This window comes from Bubalus bubalis, chromosome 14 (genome assembly GCF_019923935.1).
Source record: "Bubalus bubalis isolate 160015118507 breed Murrah chromosome 14, NDDB_SH_1, whole genome shotgun sequence".
NCBI classification, from domain to species: domain Eukaryota; kingdom Metazoa; phylum Chordata; class Mammalia; order Artiodactyla; family Bovidae; genus Bubalus; species Bubalus bubalis.
In genome coordinates, this window is record NC_059170.1 from 13,957,096 (window position 1) to 13,970,433 (window position 13,338).

General features: G+C 40.0%; 1 protein-coding gene across 1 annotated transcript in view; it reads right to left on the bottom strand.

Moving 5' to 3' along the window:
• TOP1 (DNA topoisomerase I) overlaps positions 1-13,338 on the bottom strand; it is a 93,917-nt gene that overhangs the window by 38,954 nt on the left and 41,625 nt on the right. Inside the window, exons 4-6 of the mRNA XM_025263468.3 lie at positions 4,389-4,512; positions 3,273-3,328; positions 773-868 (exon numbers count right to left, since the gene is read on the bottom strand). Coding sequence (XP_025119253.1) covers positions 773-868; positions 3,273-3,328; positions 4,389-4,512 — 276 coding nt within the window. The remainder of the gene's footprint in view (positions 1-772; positions 869-3,272; positions 3,329-4,388; positions 4,513-13,338) is intronic.

Consider the following 13,338-nt stretch of genomic DNA (forward strand, 5'->3'; position numbering starts at 1 on the left):
AGACGAAGGACCAATAGTTATAACTCTAGGCAGAACAAAACAAATAGCTTCATACTGCATGCAGGCCTGGAAGGGAGGTAGAGCAGAGGTGTAAGTACAGAAACAGACAGTACTAGAAGGTGGAAATCTGGGAGGCAAATACACAGCGCAACAATGGCCACCACAAAGCAATAACTGGATGGGGAAGGGGAAGAAAGAAATTCTTTATGAATTCTAAACACATACAAATGAGCTAAGTATTTCCCTCCTCCCCTTCCAACTACTTTCTACCATAAATCCTTTGTAGATTCCCAAAACATAATAAATTTCACAAGGCTGAAAATAATGAATAGGATTTAACCTCACTGACCGAACCTAAGAGGCACATATAAGCCTCAAAATACGTGTTTTAAGTAAGAACAATTTTATTACTTCTATACATGGAAACTTCACTAAGAAGGTATCAATGGGCACAGATTCTAGGAAAAATTGCTTTAACAATGAAAACTTCTCTGTGGGAGGTGATGACACACTTAAAATAACTTAATAATTTAAATATTCTTCATGAATTCTGGATTATTTTAAATTCCAACAATAAACATGCATTACCTTATTAATAAGAAAAAATGTAAATGTAAGAAAAGTATAAATACACATTCAAAGAGAAATCAGTCACCCAGTCTATTAATCACAAATTCCTAAAGAGTAAAACTCAATGCAGAAGGTTCTGTGTACTATTCTCTTAACAACTCCTTTTTGTTTTCAAAACTCAAAAGTAGTAAGAAATACTCACTCATCCTCATCCCGAGGTCTCTTTAATGGCTTTATATCCTCTTTAGGAGGAGCAAAATAGCCATCATCTTCAGGTTCATCTTTAATCCGTGGTGGACTGAAGAGAAAAAAAAACTGTTAGCCAGTGAGTGTTGGAAAATCTACATTACAAAAGTAATGCAAAGTTGGGAGAAGCAGCTTAACAGAAGGATAATGACATACATGTGTACATATTAAAAGGTTCTCCATGAGCACTTTTTTCTCATTTAATTCTCACCGAAACAGTGTCCTCATTTTACAGATGAAGAGGTGAGATCAAGGTCAGGAATCAGAGCCCCTCGTTCTCAGTATTCTTTCCATGGCCTCTTGGTTGTCTTTGCCAACACAATCCACATCTCAGTAGGAACAAACCTAAGCTGTTTCTTCCCCTTATTTGAGAGATCTACTGTGTATCTGACCCCACAAGCGATCTGAGTTGATTATTATAGTGCTCCAAAGCTAAAAAATAGCTTTCGCCAAAAAAGGAATTAAAATATATTCCTCAAACTTAAGGCTCAGAACAAAAAAACTGAAGGCATTCTAAGCCAAATCTATTCACTATTCAACTTCCTCCTTCGGTTTACTTTATACACAGAAGAGTACCTTGTCCTATTTTTGTTAGCATTTTGCCTTCTCAATATAAAAAGATGATTCTGTTAGATGACTATGTTGAACCAAAAAAGAAGAGAGAACAAGTTAAAAAACCAAAGGGGCCAGCCACCACCACAGCCACCACCACATATTGTCAGAACCTCACTGCTCACAGCCAGAAGCATCCACAAGGCTAACTCACTCAGCACAAGAAATGGCCTCCAGACACAAAGAAAGTCACCCCATCTCTAAGGGGGCCAAAGGATAAGCATCCAGATTTAGTTGCCAAATAAAGTCAGCATATTCACAGGGTTTCCATGTTGTCCCTGCTCCTCCCTTCCCCACAAGCATACTGGATGCCCTTTCTTGCAAATGAACTTGAGTATTTAAAGAGATTAACTTTCCCTCCTTATTTATGCACACTCCCCAAAGGCCAACCTCTATAGCTGCTTCTCCCCTCCACAGAAACCACTGATACTGACCCAAGGGTTCAAAATCTCCAAAAGCTTTGCACCAGAAAGAAAGCAACGCTGCCATTTACCCAACTAGTTAAGTAAATGCTAGATCCTAGTACTATCATAAGTGAGGTTAAAAGCACATGGGAAGGCTTACTAGGACTGAAGAAAAAAATTTAAAAACCCTAGAAAACTGTTCCAATTCAGTGAGGCATGTGGATTCTCTACCAAGACAAAGATGCAAGGTGGCGAGCAGACCAGCAAAGCGAACACAGCAACCATGGCCTCAAAGGGTGTGCTTCTGATCATCTAACCCAGAAAGTGTGAAATCAAACCCAGGACTCCACACCAAGTCCAGAGAGTCTAATCATATCTTAGTTTAATAAAAGTCCAAGGCCATCTCCTGGCAGAAAATAGTTGCCCTGTGTTCAGTCACTGTTATCTAAGGAATCAGAATGCCTAGCTTACAGCTCTAATGCTTCTTGAATTTTATTATTCTGCATTCCTGGAACAGTTACAGAACATGCCTGGAGAGGGCACTTGCTTCTCCTGGGGTAAGGAACCCAGAGTACATGGCACAAATTTCAAAACTGTTCTCAAATGAAACTGAAAGTTCAAAATTTCAAGAAAGCAAAACTCTCAAAACATTTTGCCCTGGATAATAAGGCAAACACTCCCAACAACTCCTGGTAAATCCATTCTGCCATTCAGTGGAGCAGATTAGAATACGTTATTTATTTTTTTTGAAACTAGAGGAAACATTTGGACTTTTTTAGGGCCCTGCAGTTGATGAGGAAAACAAAATCTAAACGGCCCCACAAAGGAAAGGAAAAGTGACCTCTGGATTGTGGTGACCTCTCTGAAAAAGTGACCCCTCCTTCTGGAAGAGAGATAAAATACTTCTGCTCCTTATCTACACCTGTCCCTAAAATGCAGGTCAAATCAGTTTCTATATATGAGCTACCAAGGAATACTATCAAGGAATTCACAGTAGGGTTTGTTTAGGAAACTCCAAAATTACTATTGACCAAGAACAGACTTTCTTTTAGGGGTGATGAACATGTTTTGAAATTAGATAGAGGGTAGTGGGGGAGGCTATATAACCTTGTGAAAAACTAAAAACCAATAAACTGTACACTTTAAAGAGGTGTATTTTATGGAAGTGTAAATTATATCTCAATTAAAAAAAAAATTTCTTCCTGCCAACCTTCTCCACTCAAAATAGCCTTCTATAAAATGTGCTGGTCGGTCTTGCTAAATGGCACTCTAGAAATGCTCTCATTGGCTAAGACCAAGTCCTTTCACTGCCAACTTCCTTGAAAACCTGGAGATGGCCAGGTCAGTGCATTTTAGGTGAGCTCAAAAAACACTGCAACATGGGCAGCTGGCCTGCTGGACACACACGGAGAAAGAGAAGCCAAGACAGCAGAGTCTTACCTAGAAAAGCCGTTTTCCTTCTCCTTTTTTATTTTTGCATCCCCAGAAGCTTTAATCTGAAAGGTAAAACAGCAGTAACTGATTACTACCTTAAAAGGACTAAAGCTGAAGAAGTCTCTACCTTACTTGAGATGATTTGGCCTCGACTCCTAGGAAATCTTGATCCTAGACTGACTCTTATTAGCAAAACTGAACAGGTGAACCAAAGGTCTTGACACTTGCCTAAGACTTCTTTTTTACAGTTCTTTACTGGGAAGTGTTTCCCTTCAAAATGGTGGCTTTTTACCTTTAAATGAGGGTAGGTCCCCTCCCTCAATAAATACGCTCCACTTCTCAAAGATTTGCCCTTGGCAGTGCAGACAGGAAATAAAAAAACAAACCCAAATGAAAAGGAATACTTTATTTCCCATCTTCACTGACTTAGGCAAAGTATATTCATGTTTGCCCTCCTTCAACTTTTCAGACAAAAATATACACATAGACACACGCATAGGGTACCTATGGAAGAATACCAAAAAAAAAAAAAGTACAGTGGCTGCCTCCACAAAGGGAAAGACGGAGGACAGTGAGTTGAGGGTTAAAGGGAGATTATTTTTCACTACTGTTCCCTATTCTATATTGTGTGAATTTACCAAGTCCATCCAGCATTACTTTCTGAGAAACGAATAAACTTTTTTAAAAAGGCCAGGCACAGTACTACTCCTCGTTCACAGCCAGATGAGCTTATTTTGAGAAGGCTTGTGCTGGTTATACTGGAACCAAAAGCCGCAAAGAGCACCAGTGTCACTAAATTTTCACTCAGGAAGAAGTTTCATTCAACAGAGGACCAATGTGGTATAAAGCCTTCTCTCAAAAACAAAACTAATTTTCCCCATGAAAGAAAACTGACTTTTCCAGAAATCCTACATCCCTTAATCTACCATACAAAGTAAGGTAATGACATGGGTAGATTTGGTACATGAAATACAGTGGTAAAGTTTGGTTTTCATCATTAAAAAAAAAAAGGTCAAAGGATCTTACTACTCACTGAAGGTACTTTCATTACTTGCTTTCAAAGGTAAACAAAATGAAAAATACACCCCACACCTCCTCCTTCTCCACTAGCATGTTCTGTACCTTCTCTTCTTTTCGTTTTTCCTTGTCTCTGTCTTTGTGTTTGTCTTTATGCTTCTCTGAACTTCCATCTTTGTGTTTGGTCTTCTCCTTCTCTTTGTGTTTCTTTTCAGAATCTTTATGTTCACTGTGAAAATAAGACACAAACAGTAAGCCCAGAGTAGGGACCACAGAATTCATTTCACAAGATTAACTCACAAGATACCCTGAGATAACATGAACCATGGAAACTCACAATGCTTTAAATAACCAGTCCTGACAGAAAGTTCAAGTAGAAGCTCTTCACTACATCAGACTTAATCTTGCTTAATGTCTTAAGTTTTTCAAAGAGCAAAGGAATCAAAGGGAGAAACACAGTTATTCTAAACATACCAGGACGTTTTTTTTAAAGTGTTTATGATACAGCAAATCCATAGTATTTCTACAACATTCTACCAGCAAAAAACTATATTGAAAGCTCCAACTTGAGCACTCACATCTGATATAAGGAGGTAAGAACAGCTCACCAAAAATCATTTAGTGGCTCAGTGCCAGATTGGAGACATACCACAAATGTAGCCATGCCTGGGCAGCCTAACACACTCAATGTTTCTTGCCAGCTGAGGAAAAGCTAGTTACTTCTACAAGGGGCTTATAAATCCTGCTTGGTCCTTTCCTCACAATAAGAAAAGCCCTATCTCAAAGCAAGGGGATGCTTTGAGGGCCTGTTTTTCAAAGCCTTGCTTTTAAAGGCGTTCAACCCAGATAATCACGATGGTATGATCACTCACCTAGAGCCAGACATCCTGGAATGTGAAGTCAAGTGGCCTTGGAAAGCATCACTACAAACAAAGCTAGTGAAGGTGATGGAATTCCAGTTGAACTATTTCAAATCCTGAAAGATGATGCTATCAAAGTGCTGCACTCAATATGCCAGCACATTTGGAAAACTCAGCAGTGGCCACAGGACTGGAAAAGGTCAGTTTTCATTCCAATCCCAAAGAAAGGCAATGCCAAAGAATGCTCAAACTACGGCACAATTGCACTCATCTCACACGCTAGTAAAGTAATGCTCAAAATTCTCCAAGCCAGGCTTCAGCAATACGTGAACTGGGAACTTCCAGATGTTCAAGCTGGTATCAGAAAAGGAACCAGAGATCAAATTGCCAACATCCACTGGATCATGGAAAAAGCAAGAGAGTTCCAGAAAAACATCTATTTCTGCTTTATTGACTATGCCAAAGCCTTTGACTGTATGGATCACAATAAACTGTGGAAAATTCTGAAAGAGATGGGAATACCAGACCACCTGGCCTGCCTCTTGAGAAACCTATAGACAAGTCAGGAAGCAACGGTTAGAACTGGACATGGAACAACAGACTGGTTCCAAATAGGAAAAGGAGCACGTCAAGGCTGTATATTGTCACCCTGCTTATTTAACTTATATGCAGAGTGCATCATGAGAAATGCTGGACTGGAAGAAGCACAAGCTGGCATCAAGATTGCCGGGAGAAATATCAATAACCTCAGATATGCAGATGACACCACCCTTATGGCAGAAAGTGGAGAGGAACTAAAGAGCCTCTTGATGAAAGTGAAAGTGGAGAGTGAAAAAGTTGGCTTTATTAAAGCTCAACATTCAGAAAACGAAGATCATGGCATCCGGTCCCAGCACTTCATGGGAAATAGATGGGGAAACAGTGGAAACAGTGTCAGACTTCATTTTTTTGGGCTCCAAAATCACTGCAGATGGTGACTGCAGCCATGAAATTAAAAGACGCTTACTCCTTGGAAGGAAAGTTATGACCAACCTAGACAGCATATTCAAAAGCAGAGACATTACTTTGCCAACAAAGGTCCGTCTGGTCAAGGCTATGGTTTTTCCAGCAGTCATGTATGGATGCGAGAGTTGGACTGTGAAGAAAGCTGAGTGACGAAGAATTGATGCTTTTGAACTGTGGTGTTGGAGAAGACTCTTGAGAGTCCCTTGGACTGCAAGGAGATCCAACCAGTCCATTCTGAAGGAGATCAGCCCTGGGATTTCTTTGGAAGGACTGATGCTAAAGCTGAAACTCCAGTACTTTGGCCACCTCATGCGAAGAGTTGACTCATTGGAAAAGACTCTGATGCTGGGAGGGATTCGGGGCAGGACGAAAAGGGGACGACAGAGGATGAGATGGCTGGATGGCAACACCGACTTGATGGACATGAGTTTGAGTGAACTCCGGGAGACGGTGATGGACAGGGAGGCCTGGCGTGCTGCGATTCATGGGGTCGCAAAGAGTTGGACATGACTGAGAGAGTGAACTGAACTGTGTACACACTGGTAATACTATTTAAAAAAAAAGAAAAAAAGTGCCACTCCTCAGGAAAACAAAATATGACATTATAAAACAAGAACCATTAAAATATTCATACCCTGGGTTCTAGCTCCTGGAGATTTCTCTGGGAAAAGCATTACAGAAAGATGTTCACTTTGATGCTTCTCATGATGAAAAAACAAACAAGAACAAACAAACAAATAAAAAACCACCAAGAAACCAGATAGATCCTTGGTAAATAATCAGAGGCGGAAACTGTGATATACCAAAGCTATACATCACAGTTATCATTATGTAGCCATTATGCTATCATTTGTGAGTCCGTAAATATACATGATAAATTTAAGACAAGCAAAAAAAAAAAAAAAAGGAATATATAAAATAACTGCAGTTACATAGAAACATGCAAGTGAACAAAAACTAAAGAGCAAAATTCAGGAGCTGTATTTTAAGGTGGCAGGACACTGGATGACTATTTTCTTCAGTGCACTGGGCAGGAAGCGTAGGTCCCTGTTTACTGCAGCAGCCAATATATTCCACAAGTTACCAAAAGAGAATGTGAATTCAAGGGCTATGAATTGAGGGTCATTCCTAGAAACAGGACAGCTGACAACCACCCCAGCTGACAGACAGCCAATCCCATAGGCAGCATAGGCTCTTGCCTTTCCTACCATAGACTGTATTTCCCATCTGTCACATCTACCACATTCAGCCCAGGGAAAAAAAAAAAAAAAAAAAAAACAGATTTTATCAGCAATGAGGTCATTAGGTTACAACCTTTCCATGAAGTTTGTCCTAAAGAGATCTGGCTAGCATTTTCAGCTACACCCAAGGCCAGAAAGGGAGAAACAGATGACGGTACCAGTCAAGTGAGAGCCCCAGAACCTGGATCAGGACAGCAAGTGGTATCAACCACATCTCTGGAGACAAAAGGAGCCCCAACTAATGATGGGGTTTTGGATAATTAATCAGCAAAAAGTATAAAATCCAGGCAGGAGGGCAGGGGGATGAGTATAAACAGGACTACAGGTTTAGGGAAGACCCAGAACTATCAACAGAGGAAAAATACAGCAATGTCCACTTTTCTTGGTTTATATATTCCTCCCTCTGTATTGTTTTCATTAGGTTGTTATTTAGATGTGCCACACACTGGAAAATAACAGATTTCTATGTAAGTACAGTTAAAAAAAAAAAAATCCTAGTGTGCTAGCACATGATGATCAATTTTTCCCACCATGCTTTTTATTCTTAGCATTATTAAGAAGTCACTCTCTACTCAATGTGCTCTCATAATCTGTTTTCACCACAGCACAGTGTTTTAGAAACAACTTATTCTTTATTTTGTACAAAATGGCTTCCAAGTACAATAATGCTCTTACTTTCAGTTCTCCTGAATTCAGCTTTAGAATGGTGAAAAAATAGCTGTCAAGATTGCAACTGATTCTTCAGGAGTTTACATATATGAAACCACAGGCCCATGGTTTTGATACTACCAGCAAAATGTATGAGCTTACTATTTTATATACAAGTACTGAAGTTTCAGCTTTTGTTTGTTTTGAACATTAACTCTAAGAGGAATTTATGGTCATCTAAAGAAGTTCCTGCCTAAAAGCAAAAAATCTGGAACAATGACATCCATAATACTAATGGTTAGATATACTTTCCCCCCAGATGAGAAAAAAGGACAAATTTAAGCAGCAATATGTTCAGTGCTTTCATGTACATTATTTCACTCAGTTCTCACAACACCCCTGTGAAGGAGTCTTTATTATTCCCTTGCTGATTCAGAAACAGAGGAGCCAGTGGTTCAAAGTCTTATTCCAAGTTACAGTGTTAGAAAGAAGGGCAGCTGGGATTCAAACTCAGCATTTCCATCTCTAAGTTCAGAGCACTTTCCACTAGATCAGTATCATTACACTTCCATGAAGGGGACAGCCACCACTTAAGGGAAGCCTAGTGTTAAGAGACAAAAGGCCATGGGCATTCTAAGACTTGATGTATAAAGTTAAAAGATTTTCCTCTACCATCAAGTGAAAACTTTCTAGACAAGGCTTAGGACATCGGAAATGATAAAACTCTGGGATAGCTACCTCTTAGATTGTCTTCCCATGAAACTAAATGGCTGATTCAGGAATCTGAGTTTAGGAATGCTCTATGGTCCTTATTCCTTTACGTTCCACCTCCTTGCCTCCACCGCCCCTACTTGCTTTGTTCTCTTTCTCAACGAAAGCAATTCTTAGAACATGATTCTGTTATACTAGAAAACTGGCTTTCTGGTCTCCTGGCAATCACAGCATGGGCACCATGAGTATACACACAGGCCTCCGGTTTACAGCTTTGCTATTCATTGTCAAGCCACAAAGAGATCAGGGAAAAGAAGTCAACAAATGACATGGCAGTGGCACTGATACTCAGGCCAACCCCAGGAAAGTGAAAGAAGTCAGTACTTCCTCCGCCTGCTAACCAGAGGGAAATCTATTCAGGAAATTCAAAGTTTCTGTTAGCGTAGTAATCCCTTTGTAGGTAAAATTAATCACAAAGCCCAAAAGAGATGGAACTACCAACTTTACTTTTCAAAGGCATCTCATTCTCCTCTATTCCCAATTGTTTAGACAGGAGAGAACAAGTTTGCATTTTTATACTGAGTTCAGAAGATTCAGAGTTAAGGAACATCTTGTGGTAACAAGGCATTCCATTGGGGACTGTTAGAAATGTGGGTTTATGAAGCTGTATTAAGTCTCTGAACACAATGCTAACATCTTGTCTACTTGTCGTGTGCTGTTCCTGTCCCTGCCTCCAGAAACAGAACAGAGTACTGGGAGTCCTACCCCCTCGTCCATAACCTGACACCAACAGGAAGGCTGCCAAAGAGCAAACCCCAGGGTCAGTCTTTCCTAGGTATCTATCGGAAGTGAGTAGCAGATGCTTTTGGAGATCAAAGTCTTGTGACACAGAAGCACGTTGAAGGCCGTGCCATCCAAGTCAGAAGCAGGATTTGCCCAGTGGTAGAAATGCAGCCAATCTGGGATCAGTGAGGCTGACTCATCATCATTCAGGATTTCCTAACATGTACCTCTTTTTCCAAAAGACTTAAAACTGGCTTGACTTTCACAGCAGCTTAAAGGGCATTACCTTTCCATTGATGATAGTGAGGTGATGGAAATTCTGACCACTGCAGAAGAGGAGTTCATATGTTGACTATCTGTTTTAAGAGATGTTACCCATGTCTATGTACTGATCCCACTACTTTTCCATACACAATACACACAATATGTAAAAATCACAAAATGGGTTGTAAATATAACTGAGGGCTAGAATACTGGCCAGTTTGGGGCAGCAGTGCAGGTGACTCCAATACTGAAGAAACTTCAGTGTGGCTAAATAAGAAAAATAACCTAGAAAAGCTTAATAATGATCATAGTAAGGAAACTCAGAGATGTGAAGAACAAATACACTTTAAGAATGAGTTTGGTCTGGGGTACGGTGAACACTAAAATATAGACAGTAGCTGGCATTCCTAGAATATCTGAAATGGTCACACTTTCGGATAAAATATAAATTTCATCATCAGGAACTCAGAAAGCATCCAATTATTGGGTATACACAGAAGCCGACTCCTTGGCTCAGGGCTCATATCTGTTTGGAGATAAAATCTACCAAACATCACAGTCTGGACAAGCAAAACTCAATGCCAAAGAGAATAAATGGGAAGATTCAGCACAGCAAAAACAAAAAATTCAGGGAGAGAGACAGAAGTTAAATTATTTGTCCAACTGGCAACTAGTGGGGCCAGAGTTTGAACCCAGGCCATCTGAAGCCCATGCTCTAACCACTCCACTATACTGCCTTTCTGGCTGCTTCTAAAAGAGATCCAGCTGATATTTCACTGTATCCATCACACCTCTTGTGCGACTCTTGGTGGACCTGTGCAGACAAAACAGAGAGTTGACCCAGGTTCCCCTAGGCACTTACGAAGAAGGATGAGAGAGACGGTAGACGTAGGGGGGTGGCAGCAGGAAGCCCAAGACAGAAAAATATTCTTCTGCCTCGAGAAGGCATTTGCTGCCTCTTTAGGAAAAAACCCTAGCTTGATCCTCTGGGAAGATAGGATGTTGGCTATGGGAAACCATTTAAATCTGCTAAAGAAAACTAAAACAATGGTCTGTCCTCTATCACTAATAAAAATATTTAGCAGACACTTAAAACAGTATAAAGTCCAAGGCACTCTTCTAAGCAATTTAATGCCCATAACAAAACTCTGAGATAAGTATCTTCATTTTACACATATGGAAACTGAGCCACAGGAAGGTTCCGTAACTCACCCAAGAAAATACATCTAATGAGCAGTAACTAGGATTTAAAATCAGGAAGTTATGCCTTTGACCACTCTGGTGCCTTACTCCCCAAATAAGGCAAAAAGGAAACACTGCTAGGAAGAGTAGGGGGAGCCTCTTTATCTTCTGAGAACAAACTCATTCCAGTGACCTGGCCATTTCCTCAAGGCAACAGCCCCCTGCAGGCTGCAGTCAATGGAGTCAGAGGGGATTCCTCTGGGAGAACCTAGAAAGATACTAAGCTGTGAAAGGAAGAAATCCATGGCCCTTCAAAGGAAGGCAGATAATTAAAGCTTAAGTAATGTTTGTTAAATCAAAAATTTTACTTTAGGTAAATTCTAAAGTTGCCTCTGAAAAAAAACCACAGAAACTTGTTTTTGAAAGGCTTTAAGAAGTGAAGATTTCTTTATTCACTTTTTTTGGGCATATGGGATCTTAGTCCCCCACCAGGGATCAAACCCAGGTCCCCTGCATTGGAAGCACAGACTTGTAATCACTGGACCACCAAGGAAGTTCCCAGATTTCTTTATGCTCATCCACCATTATAGGTTACTAGGCCAAATCCCAATAATTATTAAAACTTGGGAGTTGAGTGGAATCTTACAGAACTCCCATTTCTCCTCTAAGTTTTTTTATCTCTATTAACAGGGTAAATAGTCGCCCAGTTACTCAAGTTAGGTATCCTTTTTTCTTAGACAACCTCCCTCATGTCACTTGTGGCTGTCTCATATTTCCCGTTCTCAACTATTTTCAGTGGCTTCTTGCTCCCTTCAGAATCAAATCTCAGTTTCTTGAAATAGTATTTGATAGTTCTGCATCAAGCAACTTTTTGGAGGCCCCATTTTCTAATCCAACCTATTAACCCAGGCAACCACCTAACTGGAGCAAAGTACATGATAGCCCTTCCATATTTTATCTTTTCTCACTGTCTGGAAAGTCACTCTTTCTAGCCATCACCTTCCCTTGTCAAGATCTTAACCATCTTTCCATGGCTAGCTCAAATATCCTTTTCACCATGAAATCGCTAAAAAAAAAAAAAAAAAAAAAAAAAGACTACAGGTCATTATAATAGGGCTAGGTATCATTGAAAACTAGAGCACCAAATCTGCTATTACCAATAAGTAACTATTAAATTAGATTCAACTACCAAAATCAACAGCTTCAATTTATTAGAATAGCAATTCTATCAGGCTTTGTGGTACACATCATAATCTCAATTACTGAGTATGTTAGTTTCCAAACAGCTTTTATATGCATACTTACATTGAATTCTCCCCTACACACTTGAAAGCTTGACCAGGCTGCTGCTGCTGCTAAGTCACTTCAGTCGTGTCCGACTCTGTGCGACCCCATAGACGGCAGCCCACTAGGCTCCTCTGTCCCTGACCAGGCTAGTGTTGCTATTAACATTCAACCAAAGTGGAAAAAGTCTCAGAAGTTAAGCGCCTTGGATAACAACACACAGCTAGTAAGCGATAGGACCGGGCCCCACCACTTCTAATTCAGTGTGCTTTTCACCACATCACATGGACTCCCATATGAATGGCAGTGATACTCAGTCTTATTTCTTAACTACCCAACCTCTTCCACTTACCTATGTTAACTGTCCATTTCCCCGAGACAGGCTGCTATGAGAACGTGTAGATAAATGGAGGGCTTCAGCAATAGCTGCCCCCAACCCCCGCCAAAAAAAGCAGTAAACACATCTTTTTAAATGTGATTACTTTCAGAAAAATTTCCCTAATCTGAGAACCAGGTTGCTTAATTCCAGTGCATTTTCCTAAAAATCTATGTTCTTTCAATTTTAATTCAGGTAGGATCTGGAACTGAAGTGAAGGCAGAAATCAAAAGCATCCTTATTCTCACACTGACTGTATAAATTAGTACTACCAACAGGGCTGAAAAAGCACTTCCCTTACTATATTTCACAGCATTGCTTTTCTATCTTCCCTGGATTTCCACAAATTTTTCACTCCACTCTGAGGGTCAGGTTTAAAAACGACAAGAGATGCACAAGGTCAAAGGTTGGCAGGAGAAATTTTATGTTTCACATGTGATAGTCCTTTATTTTCTAAAATAAGCCCCCCCAACTGCTTTTAATGATGTATATATGACAGGTCTAGTATTAAAGATAGTTTACGCTAAGAATGCAACCTTTCAAGAGAAGTATCTGGCTGAAATCCTACAAGCTCAGTGATTCTTTAGCTCTAGTCAGAGCATTCCTTTTGTTTCTTTAGAGAGGATTTATATATTGCTTTAAAGGACTGGAAGTGCTAAATATCAATGCTAACAGGAAAAAGCAGTATCAGAGACAAATAA